At 38.7% G+C, this 20,872-nt stretch overlaps 2 protein-coding genes across 5 annotated transcripts in view; one reads left to right on the top strand and one right to left on the bottom strand.

The window, feature by feature from the left end:
* Nucleotides 1–20,225, bottom strand: part of ARHGAP39 (Rho GTPase activating protein 39) — a 327,894-nt gene extending 307,669 nt beyond the window's left edge. For 2 of the 4 annotated variants that reach the window (XM_031947348.1, XM_031947350.1), the window contains exon 1: nt 20,135–20,225. The gene's annotated coding sequence lies outside the window, so the exon portion shown is untranslated. The remainder of the gene's footprint in view (nt 1–20,134) is intronic. The other 2 variants (XM_031947346.1, XM_031947349.1) reach the window with 1 other exon arrangement.
* On the top strand, nt 19,251–20,651 carry LOC116420752 (extensin-like). Its single transcript, XM_031947574.1, has one exon. The coding sequence runs from the start codon at nt 19,251–19,253 to the stop codon at nt 20,649–20,651; it is 1,401 nt and encodes a 466-aa protein (XP_031803434.1).
* Nucleotides 20,652–20,872: the final 221 nt, after the last annotated feature.

Genomic DNA, 20,872 nt, shown 5'->3' with positions numbered 1-20,872 from the left:
CCCCTAGTCAATAAGCTTGTAAAAAAGAAGCAAACAAAAGGTTCATAACAATGTAATTGCCATTTGCAGCAAAGTATCCTGCCACCATCATCAATAGCCCCAAAGCAAGACAAATACCAGAAGTTTTAAAAAACCAAAAGATTGAGCACTTGCTCTTCTTTCATTGTTAAGCTGGAGGGAAAGCTAGGCCAACAAATAGTTGGCCAAGGTGGAGCAGAAAAAGAATGGATAAATTTCAGAGATTTAGAGTACAGCATCCCATTTTACTCATATGAGCCAGAACACTTTCAAATATCAAGACTAATTTGACAAAAATGATGGGATAATTCAGAAGCTGCTAAATAAAAACTGAGAACTCTCCAATGAAAGGAGAATTTTTTACCAGCACAACAGTTCAGTCTCTAAGAAGGCAACATTTAACTCCATCAAAAGTGCAAGTGAAGCTTTGAAAAATGCAAGACTCTTGGCACAATTAAGTAGGCAAATGAATTTCAGTTTTTTTCCTAATAGTAACAATCCAAAGAACTTTTATATTACCCTAAGGCTATTTATGGGCCAAAGACCTATGGTGCATCTCAACTACTTGGAGCTGATGGGGACACATACACTGATTAGTGATAAGGACATGATCCTGGAAAGATGGGCTCAACACTTCCATGGGCATTATTCTAAAGAGATATGGCATTATCAGCCAATGATGAACTCCCTGACTGTATACTTCAGGATGAAGCCAATACCTCTCCAGCTGAACTACTACCTGAAAAAGATGTTTTGAACGCCATTAGATTCCTCTCATGTAGCACAGCACCTAGTACTGATTCTATTCCAACTGAGATTTACAAGGCAAGGGGTCCACTGCTCATACAAAAGCTGACTGAAATCTTCCAGGTTATATGGCAAAAGGAGGTTATTCCCAAGACTTCAAAGACACCTCCATTGTCCATCTCTATAAAGGAAAAGGAAATAGGTTGTCCTGTGACAATCTGGGGGTTGGAGGAGGGAATGGGCATAGTATATCTCTTAATCATTGCCAGATTCTTCCAGAGTCCTTAATAGGCTAATTTTCCACCCACGAGATGATCACCTAACTAAGAACCAATGTGGCTTCAAAAATGGCTAAGGAATGGTCAATAAGATGTTTGCTGCCCAACAACTCCAGGAGAAATGGCAGTAGAACAGAGGTCTGTACACAATACTCATCAACCTGATGCTGTGATGGTAAATTATGGCAAAATCTGGTGCCCAGAGAAGTTCATCAGTACTGTATGTCAGCTTCATGATGATGAATAGTGCTCTTCCACTTTCCCAGTCACTAACAGTAAAACTGGGCTGTATGCTGGCTCCCACGCTTTTTCTTTCTTTCTTTCTTTTTTTTTTTTTTTTTTTAGCATGTTTTCAACAGTTTTGTCAGGGGCTCTCAATGAGGAAGAAAAAAACATCAATTAATTACTGCAATGATTGTAAATTATTTAACATGAAAAGGCTACAAAGCCAAGACTAAAGTGAAAGGAGAGCTTGTGTATGACTTTTTGTTTGTAGATGATTGTGCACTCAGTGCATCCTTTGAGGCTGTAATCCAACCAGTAGGGATTAATTCACTGCTGCTTAAGCTAATTTTGACTAACAATTAACACCAAGAAAACAAGAGTTCACCAGTCAGCACCACACAATCCATACATGTAACCACTGATACTGCAAATGGAGAAATTCTGAATGTTTGTGGATAATTCACTTTCCAGGAATATATACAGAAATGATGAAATTGAAGCAAGCATTGCCAGAGCTAGCTCAGTGTTTGGAAGGCTTCAAAAGAAAATGTGGGAGAAAAGATGTCCAAGACTGCCTACCAAACTGAAGGTGTACAGAACCACTGTGCTGATAATATTGTTGCATGCTCATGAAATTTGGGAAAGTATACTAGGCACCATGCCTGGTAACTGAATTGCTTCCATTTGAATTGTTTTTCAGATTCTGAAGATCATTTGACAAGATACTGAGATCCTTTTCTTGAGCTGAACTGTCAAGTATTCCAACTCTATTGCAGAGAGCACAATTGGGAAGGGTTAGCCATGTTGTTCAGGAGCCAAATGTATAGTTTGCCTAAAAGACTACTTTATGGAGAACTCATTCAAGGAAAATATTCACAGGAAAGTCAAAAGAATTAATACAAGGATATTCTCAGGGTATCTCTGAAGAACTCTGGAACCAACAACAATGTGAGATGTGGATTGGCTAAGATGACAGGAAAAAATAATGATGATTGTTGGAGGGGATGCGGGAAAACTGGGACATTGATGCACTGTTGGTGGAGTTGTGAACGAATCCAACCATTTTGGAGAGTAGTTTGGAACTATGCTCAAAAAGTTATCAAACTGTGCATATCCTTTGATCCAGCAGTGCTACTACTGGGCTTATATCCCAAAGAGATACTAAAGAAGGGAAAGGGACCTGTATGTGCACGAATGTTTGTGTCAGCCCTCTTTGTAGTGGCTAGAAACTGGAAACTGAATGGATGTCCATCAGTTGGAGAATGGCTGAATAAATTGTGGTATATGAATATTATGGAATATTATTGTTCTGTAAGAAATGACCAACAGGATGATTTCAACAAGGCCTGGAGAGACTTACACGAACTGATGCTGAGTGAAATGAGCAGGACCAGGAGATCATTATATACTTCAACAACAATACTATATGATGACCAGTTCTGATGGATCAGGCCATCCTCAGCAACGAGATCAACCAAATCATTTCTAATGGAGCAGTAATGAACTGAAATAGCTATGCCCAGAAAAAGAACTCTGGGAGATGACTAAAAACCATTACATTGAACTCCCAATCCCTATATTTATGCCCATCTGCATTTTTGATTTCCTTCACAAGCTAATTGTACAATATTTCAGAGTCTGATTCTTTTTGTACAGCAAAATAACGGTTTGGTCATGTATACTTATTGTGTATCTAATTTATATTTTAATATATTTAACATCTACTGGTCATCCTGCCATCTGGGGGTGGGGGGTGGAGGGTAAGAGGTGAAAAATTGGAACAAGAGGTTTGGCAATTGTTAATGCTGTAAAGTTACCCATGCATATAACCTGTAAATAAAAGGCTATTAAATAAATTTAAAAAAAAAAAAAAAGAAAAAAGAAAGGGAATCCATTTCCTCCAGAGGTCCTGCATTTTTTTTTTTTTTTGGTTTGAGTAACTGGAATCAGTTCACTTCTTTATGTCTCAGTTTTCTCATCTGTGAAAAAGTAGGGGTAATGATCCTTTGTGTTATTAACTTCTGGAGACTGCTATGTGGAAAATGCTTTATAAACTTTAAATATAAAATGTTTTGTTATCATTAAAAACAAAACAAAACAAAAAAAACCAATGTGAGATGTGCAAATTTAAAGCCATCTCCACTCCAAATGTTCATATGGACTATTTGTGCCCAACCTATGGTAGAAGGCTCTGAACTCATATTGGTCTGTCACCCACAGTCAGACACATTGTACCTTGACCCCAACACAATGGTATCATTTTGGACCTCTTCTAGCACAAAGGACAACAATCAACAACCAAAGTTATATTTTTAAAAGCGCATATAATGATCATGCTACTCCCCTATTCAAAAAAACTGTAATTGTTCCCTATTACTTGTAGGAAAAAAACTTCTTGGGTTGGCATTTATAACTTTGCACCAACATACTTTTGCAGGGTTTATTATTATTATTATTATTATTACATATTTCCCTATATGTAATCTATATCCCAGCCAAACTGTCCTTTTCCCTGTTTCTCACAAATGAAATCCATTTTCCCTTTCCTAATGGGGTTATTTTTTATCTCTAGAATAGCTTTCTACCTCTTAGAATTTCTAGTTTTTTTCTAAGTTCAGTTCAATCTCTCCAATTACTTTTCTCAGATACCAACTTCTTTAGCTAGCTGTTCACTTCCTGAATAATCATTTCTTCCTTTTTGTCCCTCTTGCCTTCAATGGACAGCAATATTCTATTGTACCCTCTTTGCCTCTGAAGGCAAGATTTCCAGCTTGTGAAGGGAAGAGGGGGTAGGAGATGGGTACCTTCCATCTGCCTATGCACCTTTTAGCTTTATTAAAAACAGCAGGCACAAAAGGGAGACCTCTACAAGAGGAAAAGGAAAGGAGGCCCAGCTCCTTCTTCCCAATTATGAATTCTTTATCCAGGGCAGATTCATCAATGTTGGGTATCCTTCAGGACTCTGTTAGCCCTCTTTTTCTCCCTCTATACTATTTCAATTGGTGATTCCATCAGCTCCTATGGATTTAATTGCTATCTTTATGGTAATGATTCTCAAATCTAACTTTCCTGCCTCAATTTCCCTACTGACCTCCTAATTCCATATCTTTAAATGTCTTTCATATATCTCAAGCTGGATGTAAACATCTCAAACTCAATTATGTCCAAAACAGTGATCATTATTTTTCTCTTAAACCCATTTATTACCTATCTTCCCTAGTACTGTCAAAAGCAACACCATCCTCCTAGTCACCAAGGATCATCCCCCCAGGTCATCCCGTATCCATTAATAGTTCTCAACACTGCCACAACTCCAGATCCAAACTGTTGCCAAGAGCTGCCAATTTCACCTAACTTCTCCCAAATGCATCTCCTTTTCTTCTCTAAGCCTACCACTATTTTGGCAGCTCCTGCCAAATCAATCTAGATCCTCATCAACCTAGACTATTGCAATAACCTGATGGTAGGTCTCTGCCTCAAGTCCCCTTCCAGTCCATCCTCCAGCCCTCAGTGATTTTCCTAGAGTACAAATTCAACCATAAAATCACCATCCTCAATAAAATCTAGTGATTATCACTCCAATCTCAAATACAAACTCTCTTTGGCATTCAAAGCTTTTCATGACTTAATCACCTGTCTTCCTTTCCAGCCTCCTTATACTGTACACCATTCTACCCGCCCTCCCTTATAAAGCCATTTTTGTTCCCATGGCACCTACTCCTGAAATTTATTGAATCAGACTTCCTCGATGACCCGTGATAATGATGGGTTTCAAAGGCAACACATGTATCATCTAATATAAGAATAAAGAACAGTTTTTTATTCTGTTTGTATTTATCTTTTTGTGTTTCTCAATTCAAACTCCAAAGTCTGAAAAAAAGTTTACAAAGTTTACAACTCTAGTCTTTTCCCCCAGAAGACATGGAAGTTATCTGTTTTCATTAAAGATCCATTTCTTTCTTGTAAAGGATTATATTCAGTTTTTCTGGATGCTATTCTTGGCTGTAAACTTATATTCTTTGCCTTCCAAAATATTAAATTCCAACTTATTCCAAATATTAAATTCTCTGTTTCTTTAGAGAGGTAGCGTTAAATTATATGTGATCCTAATTGTACCTCATAGGTACTTGAATTCTTTCTTTCTGGATGTCTGCAGCATTTTTTTTTTATTTTACATTAATGTAAAATAGCTATCATTTTTATTACATTGGCTGACACTACCCATGAGCAATTAATATTTCCATTAGCTTGAAAAATATTTTGTAATTGTGTTCATATAGTCCCTGGGCTTAAGTTATTTGTTTATTTTTGACAAATAGACTCTCAAGTATTTTAAAGGCAGAAAACAATGTGAAAAACAGAGTATGAAAGAAGGTCAGGACCTGATGTCACAGAAGGATGAATACATAGTTTTTGTCTTTCACTGTATCCCTAGCATTTAGAACAGGGCCTGGCATATATAGCAAGTGCTTAATAAATTCTTATTAACTGCTTCTAGTTCTGTCCTTTGGAGTAAATCAAGTAGAAGTGGTCATCACCTTTTATGTCTATTATTACAAGACCCTGATAATTGGTCTTTCTGCTTAAAGTACAATCTGACCATGTCAATCCCCTACTCCAGAATCTCCAGCAAAAAATTCAATGGCATATCAATCAAACTGCCAAGAAATTACTTTACAAAATTCATCTGGAAGAAAAAAGGTCAATAATTTCAAGGTAATTAATGAAAAAAAATGCAAATGAAAGTGGCCTTGCTGTACTAGGCCTAAAACTATATTATAAAAGCAGTCATCAAAACCATTTGAGACAGACTAAGAAATAGAGTAGTTGATCAGTGGAAGAGATTAAGTTCACAAGACACAATACATAATAACTAGACACTGACCAACATCTAATACCCTATACTAAGATATAATTAAAATGTGTTGATGATTTAGCCATAAAAGATACTATAGACAAATTAGGAAACAAGGGATAGTCTCTCTCTCAGATCTGCGGAGAAGGAAGGAATTTATGGCCAAAAAAGAAGTAGAGAACCTTATGAAATGCAAAATGGATAACTTTGATTACATTAAAGAGGCTTTTATACAAACAAAATCAATGCAACCAAGATTAGAAAAGAAGCGGAAAACTGTGGAAAAAATTTTACATCCAAGGCCTCATTTCTAAAATATAAAGAGAACTGACTTAAATTTATAAGAATACAAGCCATTCTGCAATTGATAAATGATCAAAGGATATGAACAATTTTTGGATGAAAAAATTAAAGCCATTTCTTAGTCATATGAAAAAATGATCTAAATTACTACTGATTAGAGAAATGCAAATTAAGACACTCTGAAGTACCTCTACACACTTCTCAGATTGGCTAAGATGACAGGAAAAGATAACGATGAATGTTGGGATGTGGGAAAACTGGGACACTAATACACTGTTAGTGGAACTGTGAACTGATCCAACTATTCTACAGAACAATTTGGAATTATGCCCAAAGGGCCATAAAACTGTACATACCCTTTGATCTAGCAGTGTGTTCTACTGAGTCTATATCCCAAAGAGATCATAAAAGAGGGAAAGGGACCCCCATGTGCAAAAATGTTTGTAGCAGCCCTTTTTGTAGTGCTGGATGCCCATCAGGTGGAGAATGGCTGACTAAGTTATGGTATATGAATGTTATGGAATATTATTATTCTGTAAGAAACCATCAGCAGAATGATTTTAAAGAGGTCTGGAGAGAGTTACATGAACTGACTCTCAAGAGTCATGTACAGTTTGATAGTTTTTTGAGCATAGTTCCAAATTGCTCTCCAGAATGGCTGGATGTATTCACAATTCCACCAGCAATGCATCAGTGTCCCACTTTTCCCACATTCCCTCCAGCATTCCGCATTATCTTTCCCTGTCATTCTAGCCAATCTGACAGGTGTGTAGTGGTACCTCAGAGTTGTCTTAATTTGCATTTCTCTGATTAATAATGACTTGAAGCATCTTTTCATATGGCTAGAAATAGTTTCAATTTCTTCGTCTGAGAATTGTCTGTTCATATCCTTTGATTTAAATTATTTCAAAGTCAATCTCAGATGCCAGAGAATACATAAAGCATAGTTAATAAGCAAGATGATTCTAAAATAAGATGGTAATTTGACTTTTATCAGATTTACTAGAATGAGACCCATGTGTAGACCCATGGCTGTCAAACAGGCCTGAAAAAAAGTGCATGAACTTATGCAGAATAAACTGAGCAAAACCAGAACAATTTAAGAAATATAACATTTGCAAGAAAGATTTAATGATCCAACCATTCTGGAAAGCAATTTGGTACTGTGCCCAAAGAGCTATCAAACTGTCTATACTCTTTGACCCAGCAGTGTCTCTACTGGGTCTGTAGACCAGAGAGAGATCATAAAAAAGGGAAAGGGACCCCACATGTGCAAAAATGTGTGTGGCAGCCCTTTTTGTAGTGTCCAGAAACTGGAAACTGAGCGGATGCTCATTAGTTGAGGAATGGCTGAATAAGTTATGGTATATGAATGTTATGGAATATTACTGTTCTATAAGAAATGATAAACAAGCTGATTTCAGAAAAGCCTAAAAGGACTTATGTGAACTGATGCGGAGTAAAGCGAACAGAACCATGAAAACATTGTACACAGCAACAATATTATGTGATGATCAACTCTAATGGACTTGGCTGTTCTCAGCAGTGCAGTGATTCAAGGCAATTCAGATAGATTTGGGATGAAAAATGCCATTTGCATCCAAAGAAACAACAATGGAAACTGAATGTGGATCAAAGGATAGTATTTTCCACCTTTTTTTTTGTTTGTTTTCTTTTTTACGTTTTTTTTTTTTTTTCCCCCTTTTGGTCTGATGTTTTTTGTGTAACATGATAAAATACAGCAATATGTTTAAAAGGATTGCTTGGCATCTTGGGAAGGGAAGAGGGAAGAAAAAAATCTGTAACACAATCTTACAAAATTGAATGCTGAACACTATCTTTATGTGTATTTGGAAAAATAAAATATTACTGAGGAAAAAGAAAAAAAAAAGAATTGGAGAATGAGTGGATGCTCATCAATTGGAGAGTGGCTGGATAAGCTATGGTTATATGAAAGTAGCGGAATATTATTGTTCTATAAGAAATAATGAACAAGCTGATTTCAGAAAAGCCTGGACTTACATGCACTGATATTGAGTGAAGTGAAGAGAACCAGGAAAATACTGTACACCAGCAGCAAGATCATATGATGATGATCAACTACAATAGACTTAGGTCTTCTCCACAATTCAGTGATAGGAGACAATTCCAATAAACTTTGTATGGAAAATACCATCTGCATCCAGAGAGAAAAATATGCAGACTGAATATGGATCCGGTTTTAACTTTTTTTTCCTCTGGGCTTTTCCTTTTGTTCTGATTTTTCTCACATACCTCATATGAAAATATGTAAAAAAAATGCACATGTATAACCTAAAAAAATAAAATTCATTCTCTCTCTCTCTCTCTCTCTCTCTCTCTCTCTCTCTCTCTCTTTTATGACTGCATATATATCAACTGACACACCAGGTTCCTTCTAGTGTTAATTCCATTTAACAGACATCTTTTAAGAGTAAAGTACTTGCAAAGGATTTTCTGTGGATAATTTTCATGGTGAAATTCCAGGAGAAAAAAAGCTATACCCTTCCATTACCCATGGAGCTTTTAAAAATCCATTTCCTATAAGGCTTTCATAATCAGAAATAGAACAATGATATTCCACCTTGCATGAACTACATCTTTCTAATTGGCTTACTATTTCACTCTTCAGAAGCGCCCGCGCGCGCGCACACACACACACACACACACACACACACACTTTAATATTCATACATAATAGAGATCTTTAAATGTCTAAAATAATCTTCCCCAAAGCATTTTGGCCCTAATACCCCTCTTATTCTCAAAAATCTTTAATGGCTTCCTTAAAGTCCTTCAGAACCTAACTCCAACCTACACTAATTTTCTCCTTTATGTGCACTAAAACAATAAAATGTAAACAGTTCTAAACTAAACTAAACAAAACTGAGCTTAGTAGTTCCAAACTAAATTTCAAGTCTCCCATCTCCACATCTTTGAATATTGTCCCCCATCCCTAAAAACATACCATCTACCTACCTTACTTCTAATTCTTAGAATGTTAAGCTTCTTTTAAAGGAACAGGTCAGGTGTCACCTACTAATTACTCAGTTTTTCTTTTATCTCCCATAGTAGTTCTCTCCCTTCTTCACTATGCGTTCTATCTATCTCCCACTCTACCAATAGAAAATAAGCTTCCTAATGAAAAGAACTTTCCTTTTTGCCTTAGTACTCCCAAAACTCAGGAGAGTACTGAAATGCTTGGAAACAAAGTCCCTTTAAAAATGTTTAATAAATTATTCACCACATCTCCAATAGTATGAAATGATATCTAAACCATTTGAACATATTAATATTATTTATGATGGAAATTACAATTTAGCTATACTCAATGAAAATAATTAAAATAACCATACCCTTTTGATTCATTAACAGAAACTAACCATGAAAATGTTAGGGTTTCTTAAACTTCCTTTATTGATAGCAAGATAATCTAGTGGATGAAGCACTGGTCAGGAAGACCTGAATTCAAATCCTGCCTACTTTATTTCTAGTAAGCTGCCATAGCCACTTACTAGTTAAATGACCCTGAATAAGTCTCAACTTCTCAAACCACTCAGCCTCAGTTTCCTCATCTGTAAAATATCAATTGACAATAGCAAGTACTCCACAGGGCTGCTGTGAGGATCAAATAAAATAGTATGAATAAAGCATTTTGAAAATCTTAAAATGCTACATAAATCTTAACTGTTTAAAGATATTTATAAAATCATTACACAAATAATTGCAAAAAAACTAAAACTCAACAGTTCAATGGTTAAACAAAATTGCAGCATCTTAATGTGATAAAGGCTATAATGCAATTAAAAAAGACAAGTAGGAAAAATAGAAAGGAAATCTGCAATAATGTGAAAAAAAAAAGAGAATCAGGAAAATGGAGTACATGATGCCTATGACCACATAAATGGCAAGAATAAACATAAAGGAATAACAAAAAATAATAATGAAGACATAGAAGGATCAACAGAAAAAAATGGTTATGTTACTTTATGCATTAAAATTAAATTTACCAATCAAGTTTAGAATTTTGTATTGCTTATAATAAAACCTTTTTTACATCTATGAGCTGTGAAAGTCACCCAGACCAACAAAAGGTCACAAATCTTAAAAAGAATGAAGAAAAAATTGAGAAGCCCAGCAGTTGCTGCTGTTGTTCAGCCTGACTCTTCATGACGTATTCGAGGTTTTCTTGGCACAGATACTAGAGTGGTTTTTCATTTTTTCCAGTTCATTTTACAGATGAGGAAACTGAGGCAAACAAGATTAAGTGACATGCCCAGGATAACACAGCTAGTCAGTCTTTCAGGAAGATGAGTCTTTCTGACTCCTGGTACTATCCACTGCACCACCTAGCTAGCTGCCCACAGTAGCTGTGTATTAACTGTGTGTTAGCATCTCAGGCCACAAATTTTCTTTACTAGCTTTTTTTGGTTTTGCATTTGGTCTCCTAGGAATTTCTAATGTTTCAAGTGCTTTTCTTTGTTCTTAATATTTACTACTCATTATGATATCCATTATCACAAATACATATACATGTATATGAAGAGAAAGATAAAGAGAGACAGACAGAACTGAAGTTATCTCCATCATTCTTTCTTTTTGGTTTTAAGCCCCATTCCCTTATATTTAAAAGGCTTAATTAAATCCAAGCATCATTTTCCTGGCTCCCCGAGGTTAAACTGGCTCCCAATTCCTAACAATATTTATCAATCTTCCAACCATCTAGGTTTGAAACCTCCAGTTTATCCAGTTATCAAAACCTGTCAAATCTTCCACAAAAAAAAAAAAAGAAAAAATAAACTCTACTAAGCAACTATGTGCCAAGCACTGTAAATGCTAGAGACACAAAGACAAGAAATAAAATAACTTCTGCCTTCAAGAGTTTACATTCTACAGGGAGAATAACAGAAATACATATAAGAATATACAAAATAAAAAAGTAATTTGTGGGGATATGGATTGTTATTAAGCACATGGAGAAAGCAGGAAAGATCTCAAGTAGGCAATAGTATTTAATATGAACTCTAAAGGAAGCTTGGAGTCCAAAGAGGTAAAAAAATAAAGTTTAAGTGCATTCAACCTTTGAAAAGGCACAAAGAAAAGAAAAGAAAAGAAAAGAAAAGAAAAGAAAAGAAAAGAAAAGAAAAGAAAAGAAAAGAAAAGAAAAGGCACAATGATGGAAGATAACATGTTAGGAACAACAAAAAGACCTGTTTGGTTAGACGACAAAGTATGTGGAATAATTTGTGATAAGCCTGGAAGGAAAAGGTAGAACCAGACTATAAAGGGCTTTAAATGCAAAACAAAAACAAAAATAAAATAAAAAAACAAGAAACCCACCATATTTGATCCTGGAGATAATGGGATGTGACTGGAATTTATTGAGCAGGATTTATGAGATGGCCACACCTGTTCTTTAGGGATATCCCTTTGGCAACTGTGTGATAGATTAAAGAGTGGTGGGACTTGAGGGAGGGAGACCACTTGAGAGGCTATTATAATAGTACAGTGAGATATGATGACAGCATGAAGTAGGCCATATGAGTTGAGAAAAGGGTACAGATATAAGAGATACTTTTGACAGTATCATCAACTAGAAAGTGGCTGGCTATTTCGTAGTGAAGGTGATAATGATACATCAAGGATATCTCTGATAATCTCTTATGGATTTGGCTAACTAGAAGATGATGGTGCCCTCTATAAAAAGAGGGAAAAGGAAAGACAGACTTTAAGAGAAAAATAACATGTATTAAATTTGAGATGACTATGATACATCCAGTTCACAATAATTAATAGGCAGCTGGTGAAGGGGATAAGAGTTCAGAAGAGGGATTAGAGATATATAGATCTGGGAGGCATCTCTGTAGAGATTTTGACTGAACCTATACAAACTGATAAGATTACCAAGAAGATATAATGCAGATTCCCATTTTTCACAGGAGGATGATCCAGTAAAGGAAATTAAAGAGAAGTCAGAAAGGAAAGAGAGAGGAGGTCGCCAGTAGTTGTATGTGACATATAAAATTCAAAAAGGATGAAAATTCAGAAAAGGTCATCATATTTGGAAATTACAAGGTAACTTTGAAGAGAGCAGTTTCATTGTTAAAAGTCAGAGTCCCAGACACTGGGCAGTAAGTGAAATGAGAGTGAAATCAAAGTATAGACAGCATTTTCAGGAAGTTTGGTCATGAAAGCAAGTAGGTATATAGTGGGATAACTTAAATAGAAATCAAAAGTGAAAGTTTTTGTTTGTTTGTTTTTTAAAGGATGCAAGATACCTGAGAGCATTTGTAAATATCAAGGAAGAAATCAATGCATAGAAAGATATTCAAGAATATTCTTCAATGGTCAAACTATCCCCAACAAAAAACTAACCCACAAAACATCTAACTGCTATCAGACTTGTAGTATATAGGATAGGACAGTTGTTACTATTATAGCAAAACAATACAAAATAGGCTTTTGCAAAGAAACTGGGATAGAGTATCAGGAACATCCCAGTTTAAATTCTTCCTAAGATGTTTACTAGTTATATGATTCTGAGCAAGTCAGCTAAATGCTCTGAATCTCAGTTTCCTCACTTATAAAACAGTGATGATAATAATAGCATCTACCCCACTTCCTACCTCAAGGCATACCAACCCCCAGAGTGTTAAAATCAAATGAGCTAATGTATGTAAAAACAATTTGCAAAGCTCAGAGACTAAATAAATGTTAACTCTATTACATCTTAAAAATCCAACTACAATTTAGATGTTTTATGGGAAAATGAGTTATAATGTCCAAACAACCAACTTTAAAACCTCCCTACATAACTATTCCATACTATATACTACTGTCAGATTAATGTTCATGCAACACTGTTTTCAAGTACAACACTCTAATGGACCTATAATCTTCCCAATGTGCATAATTCTCTCTAATAATGCAGACTGCAAACCACCCATCCATTCCTGCCCTTGTTCTGACTCTTGTCCACATCCTCTCTACAGAGCTGCTAGAGAGACGCTCAATGTGCTGGGGGACCTTCTTTGAATTCTCTTGACACTGGGACTACCAAAGCAGAAGGTGTACTTGGCTAGTCATTATTCCTGACAGTTCTGTCTACAAAATTCCCCCCAAACTCCCATCTAATTTTTTTTTTACCATTTTTTTTATTATAGCTTTTTATTTACAAAATATATGGATGGGTAATTTTTCAGCATTGACAATTGCAAAACCTTTTGTTCCAATTTTTCCCCTTCTTCCTCTCACCCCCTCCCCCAGACGGCAGATAGACCAATACATGTAAAGTATGATAAAGTATAAGTTAAATACACTATATGTATACATGTCCAAACAGTTATTTTTCTGCACAAGAAGAACTGGACTTTGAAATTGTGTACAATTAACCTGTGAAGGAAATCAAAAATGCAGGAGGACAAAAATAGAGGGATTGGGAATTCTATGTAGTGGTTCACACTCATTTCTCAAAGTTCTTTCACTGGGTGTAGCTGGTTCAATTCATTACTGCTCCATTGGAACTGATTTGGTTCATCTTATTGTTGAAGATGGCCACGTCCATCAGAATTGATCATCATAGAGTATCATTGTTGAAGTATATAATGATCTCCTGGTCCTGCTCATTTCACTCAACATCAGTTCATGTAAGTCTTTCCAGGCCTTTCTGAAATCATCCTGCTGGTCATTTCTTACAGAACATTCCCTAACATTCATATACCACAGTTTATTCAGCCATTCTCCAATTGATGGGCATCCACTCAGTTTCTAGTTCCATGCCATTACAAAAAGGGCTGCCACAAACATTTTTGCACATACAGGCCTCTTTCCTTCCTTTAAGATCTCTTTGGGATATAAGCCCAATAGAAACACTGCTGGGTCAAAGGGTATACACAATTTGAAAGCCTTTTGAACATAATTCCAAATTGCTCTCCAGAATGGTTTGGTGCCATCACAATTCCATCAACAACGTATCCCAGTTTTCCCACATCCCCTCCAACATTTATCATTATCTTTTCCTGTGATCTTAGCCAGGTATGAGGTGGTACCTCAGAGTTGTCTTAATTTGCATTTCTCTGATTAATAATGATTTGGAGCATCTTTTCATATGGCTAGAAATAGTTTCAATTTCTTCGTCTGAGAATTGTCTGTTCATATCCTTTGACCATTTATTAATTGGACAATGGCTTCCATCTAATTTCTTATGCTGCCTCTCAATATATCAGTTATGATGGAAAAAGTCAAGATGAAGAAGGGATAAATTAAAGTCCCAGCTTTAGAGCTTAAAGTCACTCTTACTATATACTGTGTGATTCTGAAAGAAGGTTCAGTATAGTAGAAGAGAAATGGGTGATGCAGGCCAATTCCCTTCATCCCAGAGTAAGTTTCCTTCTCTGTAAAATGCAGACAATGACAATATCCAACCAAGTAACTTTCTACCCATCTGTGATTTAACTGGGAAAAGGAATTCCCAGTGGGAAAATTCTTCAATCACTAGTTTCAAGTCTTTGAGAATTACCTGGGGTATGGAGATGTTAAATGACTTGCCCAGGATTATAAAGTCAGTATGTGTCAGAAGTGGGAATTGATACCATACCATCCAGATTTCAAGGCCATCTCTCAATCCAGTAGGATACACTGCTTTTCAAGGCTCTTTATGGGCATTAAATAAAACAACCTATGTTAATAGTGTCCTGCAAATCCTGAAGTATCTTACAAATGCAAGTGCCTATTAATTATTGGACAAATAATTTCCCTTTTCTGGGTTTCAGTTTCCTCATCTGAAAAATGGTGGAACATGATTATACCTTGTGCTAGTTGCTGGAAGGGACACAAAAATTCTTAATAGGCTTACAATCTAGTTGCAAGACAAAATCTGTCAGAACACAATATAAGCCATTAATGGTAAACTTGAGGATCAGGAAGATCTGGGTTTAAATGCTACTTCAAATAGACAAGTCACAACCTCTCAGAGTCTCACTTAACTATCTATAAAACAGATAATTAGCAATGCCTACCTAGGCTGTGGTGAGGATCAAGAGAGATAATCCATCTAAAGCATTTGACAAATGCTTTAAATAATATATAAACATTATTATAATTTTCAACTCTTCTCTTTCATGAATTTTCCAGTCCAATCCAACTGACCCTAGTCCAATGCACAATAGACTCACTTTGGATTATAGTAATACTATGATCTGAAATGATCTATTCTTCCTCAGTTATCTAAATCCTACTTCCATCCTTACGGGCCCAGCTTAGATCTCACTTCCTCTATAAAGCTTTTCCTAAACAATCTCACACACAAATACTTTTTCCCTTCTCTGAACTCCTCTAATACATCTTATACTGATGGTGCTATTAATTATCTTTGCACATTTATATACTCCTGTCTCCCCAATTTCAAGATTAAAAGATATTGGAGTCAGAAATCAATGATTTATATTTCTTTATCTCCCACTGTACTGAGCTCATTAAAAGACTGTTGAATGAAAAATAAGAAAACAGAAACAAAGCAAAGCCCTAGAGACAGGATATTTAATATTTAATAAAATTAATTAATTTAATAATATTTAATATTAATATTCTAATATTTAAGATCTATTAATATGCCTATCAAAAAATCTTCCAAAAATACCAGTGACACCTTATTTAAAAATATTTAAAAGAAAGGGATAAAGCAATAACAATTATGGAACCAAGAACAGTCCTATACAATTAAGCATGGAATGGATATAATAAGAAAATAAAACAAGATCCAATGTTGTTTCATAAAACCATAAATCATTCTAAAGTATTTTATCTGCTTTTACAAAGCGTGTACCAAGATTACAAATGAAGAGAAACAATCCATGTTATAATTTACAGAGGACATACAAGAAGACTGAGCACTATGAAGTTTTAGATCTTTGGATTCAAACATGGAAATAATAAAATTGTCAAGCTACGATTCAGTAATGCTAAAGTACAATAAATGAAGAAGTATATTCAAGAGAGGAAGTAATTAGCAAAAGCTTTTTTTTCTCCTTATAGCACCAAAAGAACCAATTGGAATCCTGGTTTATATCACAGGGCTTAATTCAATGAAACTGGTTATTAAACTGTCCAAGGACATGCAGAAGCTCCATGAGGAACACTGCTTCCAATTCAAGACTTCCTCCACAGCTAGGAGAAAAGAGTAATACAGACAAGGAAGAGAATAGCTGAAAAGGTTAATATAAACAGCTTTCTAAAATGTTATTTTTAAAATATACTATGGGGGGGGGGGTTGTCCTTTTTTGAAATGGTAAAGATTCTCAACTACAAAATCTAGAGTATATAAACATATTCATCTTACTCAATTTGAAAAATTTCTTCATAAATAGTAAACACCAATGTCATAATATATAAGTAAGATCAGATATGGTTTTTCTATAACGATTCTGAGACATAAAAGAAAACTCACAACCCAACCTGAAAAAGGATAATTTCCATAAAGTTGGGAGGATTTCCCATTCTTCTCAGAAACTTATCTTAGCAATCCAATTTCCTGGGATAACAGTGGGGCAGAGAGAAGGGTACTATTGATGGAATCCAAATGCCTACTTTCTCTTACTCATTTCTTCATTGTTAGTTAAAATTGGTCACACAAAAGTCTCTTTTTTTTAAAAACAGTATGAGCAATATCTTATATGATAGTATTATATCCAACATATTTTTTTTTGGATAGTCAGGTTTAGTTCAGCTTAACAGAAATACCTGGGAACTAGTTAAAATTTCATTATCACTTAATAAAACTCACAATCATTCACATATTCCACAACCATTTATTGTCTACAGTATGCAAAGTACTATACCAAACATAAAAGAAACTTCAGGGTTGTTCAGGGTTGAAAGGGATCTCTTGAGGACATCTAGGACACCCCAACCCTTAACAAACTAACTTTGACAACATATACCCAAGTGGTCATCATCCAGCCTTCACAGGGGGAAAAGTAGAAAACAGCATTTGTTAAAGTACTGTGAAAATATTGCAAATTTATTTTATTTTACTATAAAGTTAAACTAACAAAGCATTCTGTATTAATTTAAATTAGGCAAATTGGGTAACTAAGAATTTGAGGTTTACTTCAATTTTGAAGATTTCTTACAAATGAACAAGGAAAAAAGACTTGAAAAAGATGATCCATCCACCGATTAATTAGTAGTCAATATATCTGTACTTTGTACAAGTACAAAAGGCAAGGAACAAGGTATTACTAATACAATGAATTGGAGCATAAAATGAATTCAACATTGCTGTCATGCTAATCAGTATTATAGGGTTCTTGAAGGACTAGTACTCCCAAGACTAGTACGCCATTTCGTAGATTTGTACCACATACCAAAGCAAAATAAACACCTCATTATCAAGCAGGTGAGAATAAGGAGTAACTATGGAGCAGCGAGTCTAATTCTAAAAGTCACACTGGAAATTATCTTACTTTGTAGTCACACCTCATAGGATATCTCCTATCTTCCCATTCCCCCACCCCCACTCTCAAGAAGAAAAGGAAGGCATGGCTCACCAGCAAGCCACCTGCTGTTTACCAAAGTTACCTTGGACATACAGTGTTAAATTTCCCTCAACGGCTTAAAAAGACAGATCACCATATTGTGTGTGCCAGGTGAGATACAGAAGCTTTGCAACTGTAGATTTTTCTGCAGAGGTCACTGGAGGGTTGATTAAACTAGTATCACAGAGGGGGAAAAAAAAATCTATTCTGCAGTTTCTGCAGCTCCAGGCTGCAGAGCTCCCAAAGCAGCTGCATGGAGAGAAACAGCACCTAACACACCCACAGCAACCAAAGTACACAGAATATGCCACATGTTTTAAAATGCAAGACATTCTAAAGGTCACTAATTCAAAAACCTCCATCACAACCAACTCATGGAGCACAAATTACACAGATTCTTTACTGTCCAACAATCACTCGCTCCTGAACATTGGGACCAGGTTTCAGAGGGAGCTGCTTTGACATAACCAGAAAAAAAAGGGTAAGAGGGAATGCTGCTCAGCCTCCAAAGCTTCCTGCAGATGAACTAACAGCAACAATCGCAGATATCTTACCTCCTAACCTCCCCAAATAGAACCTACCCCCTTAAACTAAACCCATGACAATTATTTCCCTTTACTTCTAATTCCCTTCATTGGGACATCTGGCCTAAAACACAGAAGTCAAAAACCTAACTCGGGGACCCAGAGGTTAGCAGCATTCAGGAGAGTCACCTCAGGATGCACTTGTCTGCAGGGCATTAAAATGTCACATCAGGGAAGCTCTGATTAAATAGTAAATTCCCAAAATTCCCTTCCACTGGAAACCAGGATTCCCTCCATCTACTCAAGAACCAGGTGCCAGTCACTACCTGCCCATTTCACACTCCCCAAAGAAAAGATCTTTCAGGCCAAACACCTGATTGACTCAAGACCTATCCTACCCACATGACCACCCTCCTCTAGCTGACCCGACCCAACCTGGGGTTACACCACACACAAATAACTCTTCCGCCCCCCTTCCTACTATCCCTCAAAATAAAGACCGATACCCTTGTGGGGAATGACCCCTTACCTAGGGAAGTAAGACTTGTGCACCATCCACTCTGGAACAAGCCCTTACCAGGAATCCAGCCCCCCAGACTAGCAAGAGTACATGTGTCTCACACACACACACACAGAGCCCAGGCACCCTTTCCTAGCCAGACCCCTACCCCCTTATTCTCCCTCACCCCCTACCCCCCATCCCTGCGCACTCTTAGGCCTCGAGGCCTTCAGCCCCCTCCCCAGAACAATGCCGTTCCTACATGCCCCTCCACATCCTCAGCGCGCCCCCTTCACCACCCTCCTCAAGCACAGCTCCGGAAGCAGCGCCCTCGGGCCGGCCCTCCACACAGCTCTCCCCGAGGCGGCCCGCACCTTCCGCGCCACATCCCCGCGCAAGCCAGAGGGGTCAACCCTCGTCCACGCGGATTCCATAATCAGAGGAGGCTCCCTCCAGAGCCAGAGGGCTCCAGTCCCTCCCCAAAAGAGAGCGAGACTGACAGGCCGACTGACCCCAGAAGCACGGCCGCCCACCCAACATGCTCCCCAGAACCAGAAGAACCCCCCCCCCCCCCCCCGGACGGGCCCAGCCCCCACCCCGTACTCGCCAGATCCAGGACTACCCCGCCCCGAACTAAAGCGACTCCCCACATTCATACTAGAACCAGAACGCCCCCCACCAGACCCAGGGGGGCCCAGCCCCTCACAAAGACCCTACACCCAGTACCCTTCGCCGGAACACTGGACACCACACACCGCTAGACCCAGGGCCCCCCACCAAACGAAGAGGGGCCCAGCCCCCCCTCCACACGCTCGAGCCAAGGCCTCCCATCGGAGCCAGAGTCCAGCCCCTACACATACCCCCCAGAATCAGAACCCCCCCTCACAATCAAAGAGGCCCAGCCCGCCTACATTCACCCTAGAACCAGGACACCCCGCTAGACCCAGAGGGGCCCAGCCCCTCACATCCACCCACCCTAAAACCGAGGCGCCCCACCAAAACCGGAGGAACCCACCGCCGCCCATAAGCGCCTCGGAACCGGAGCAGACTCCCACCCAGCCCCCCCCGCCCCAATGCCGAGGCCGGGGGTCGGCTCCGCCGCAGCGCCGCGGTCGCCGGCGCGGGGCTCCTACCTCTCCGCCATCTTCCTCCCCGGGCGCTCGCTCTCACAGGGCCGGCGGGGCGCGAGCCGCGGGGGCGGCGGCGGCGGCGGCGCGGACGGAGTCCCTCATATCGGCCCGGCCCGGCCCGGCCCGGCCCGCGCCGCACGGGGCTCCTGCGGCTCCTGCGGCCCCGGCTGCTGCGGCTGCGGCTGCACGCTGCTCCACGACGCTTCCCCAGCCGCCGCCGCCGCCGCCGCCGCCGCCGCTGTCGCCTCCAGATCCTGCGCGGAGCCCGGAGCCCGCGCGCGTCCTCCCGTCACCAAGCGCAACCCCCCGCCCTCCTACTCCGCCTCCTGCTCTCGCCTCCCGCCTCTCCCCGCAGCCCCTTCTCCCCGCCGCCAGCCGCCGGGCGGCGCTAGGAGGACGTGGAGCGGCGAGAAGAGAGCGCCGCGGCGCGAGCCCTCGCTGCTGGGGATCATGGGAGACGGAGTTCCAGCCTCCCGGAGGGGAAGGGGCTGCAAAGGTCATTTGGGACCGGGGAACTTAGAACGATGACACTCATCCTCTAGAGGCAGACGCTTGTAACGGAGGCCCGCGATTCGGAGAGGAAGGACGTTGCGTCCTTATTTCCCTCGTCTCGTTTAGTCTGTGATAGACAGATGCAGACAATGTATTTTAAATATCCCTTCGCCAGACAGCCGTGGGGTAACGGACGCAAAACCGGTTGTGTCTTGGGCCAGAGAGTAGCGAGCTGGGCTCTTCCAAGAG

This window comes from Sarcophilus harrisii, chromosome 1, assembly GCF_902635505.1.
Source record: "Sarcophilus harrisii chromosome 1, mSarHar1.11, whole genome shotgun sequence".
Classification (NCBI taxonomy): domain Eukaryota; kingdom Metazoa; phylum Chordata; class Mammalia; order Dasyuromorphia; family Dasyuridae; genus Sarcophilus; species Sarcophilus harrisii.
Note: the sequence above shows the minus strand (reverse complement) of the source record. Positions and strands in the feature narration are given on the sequence as shown.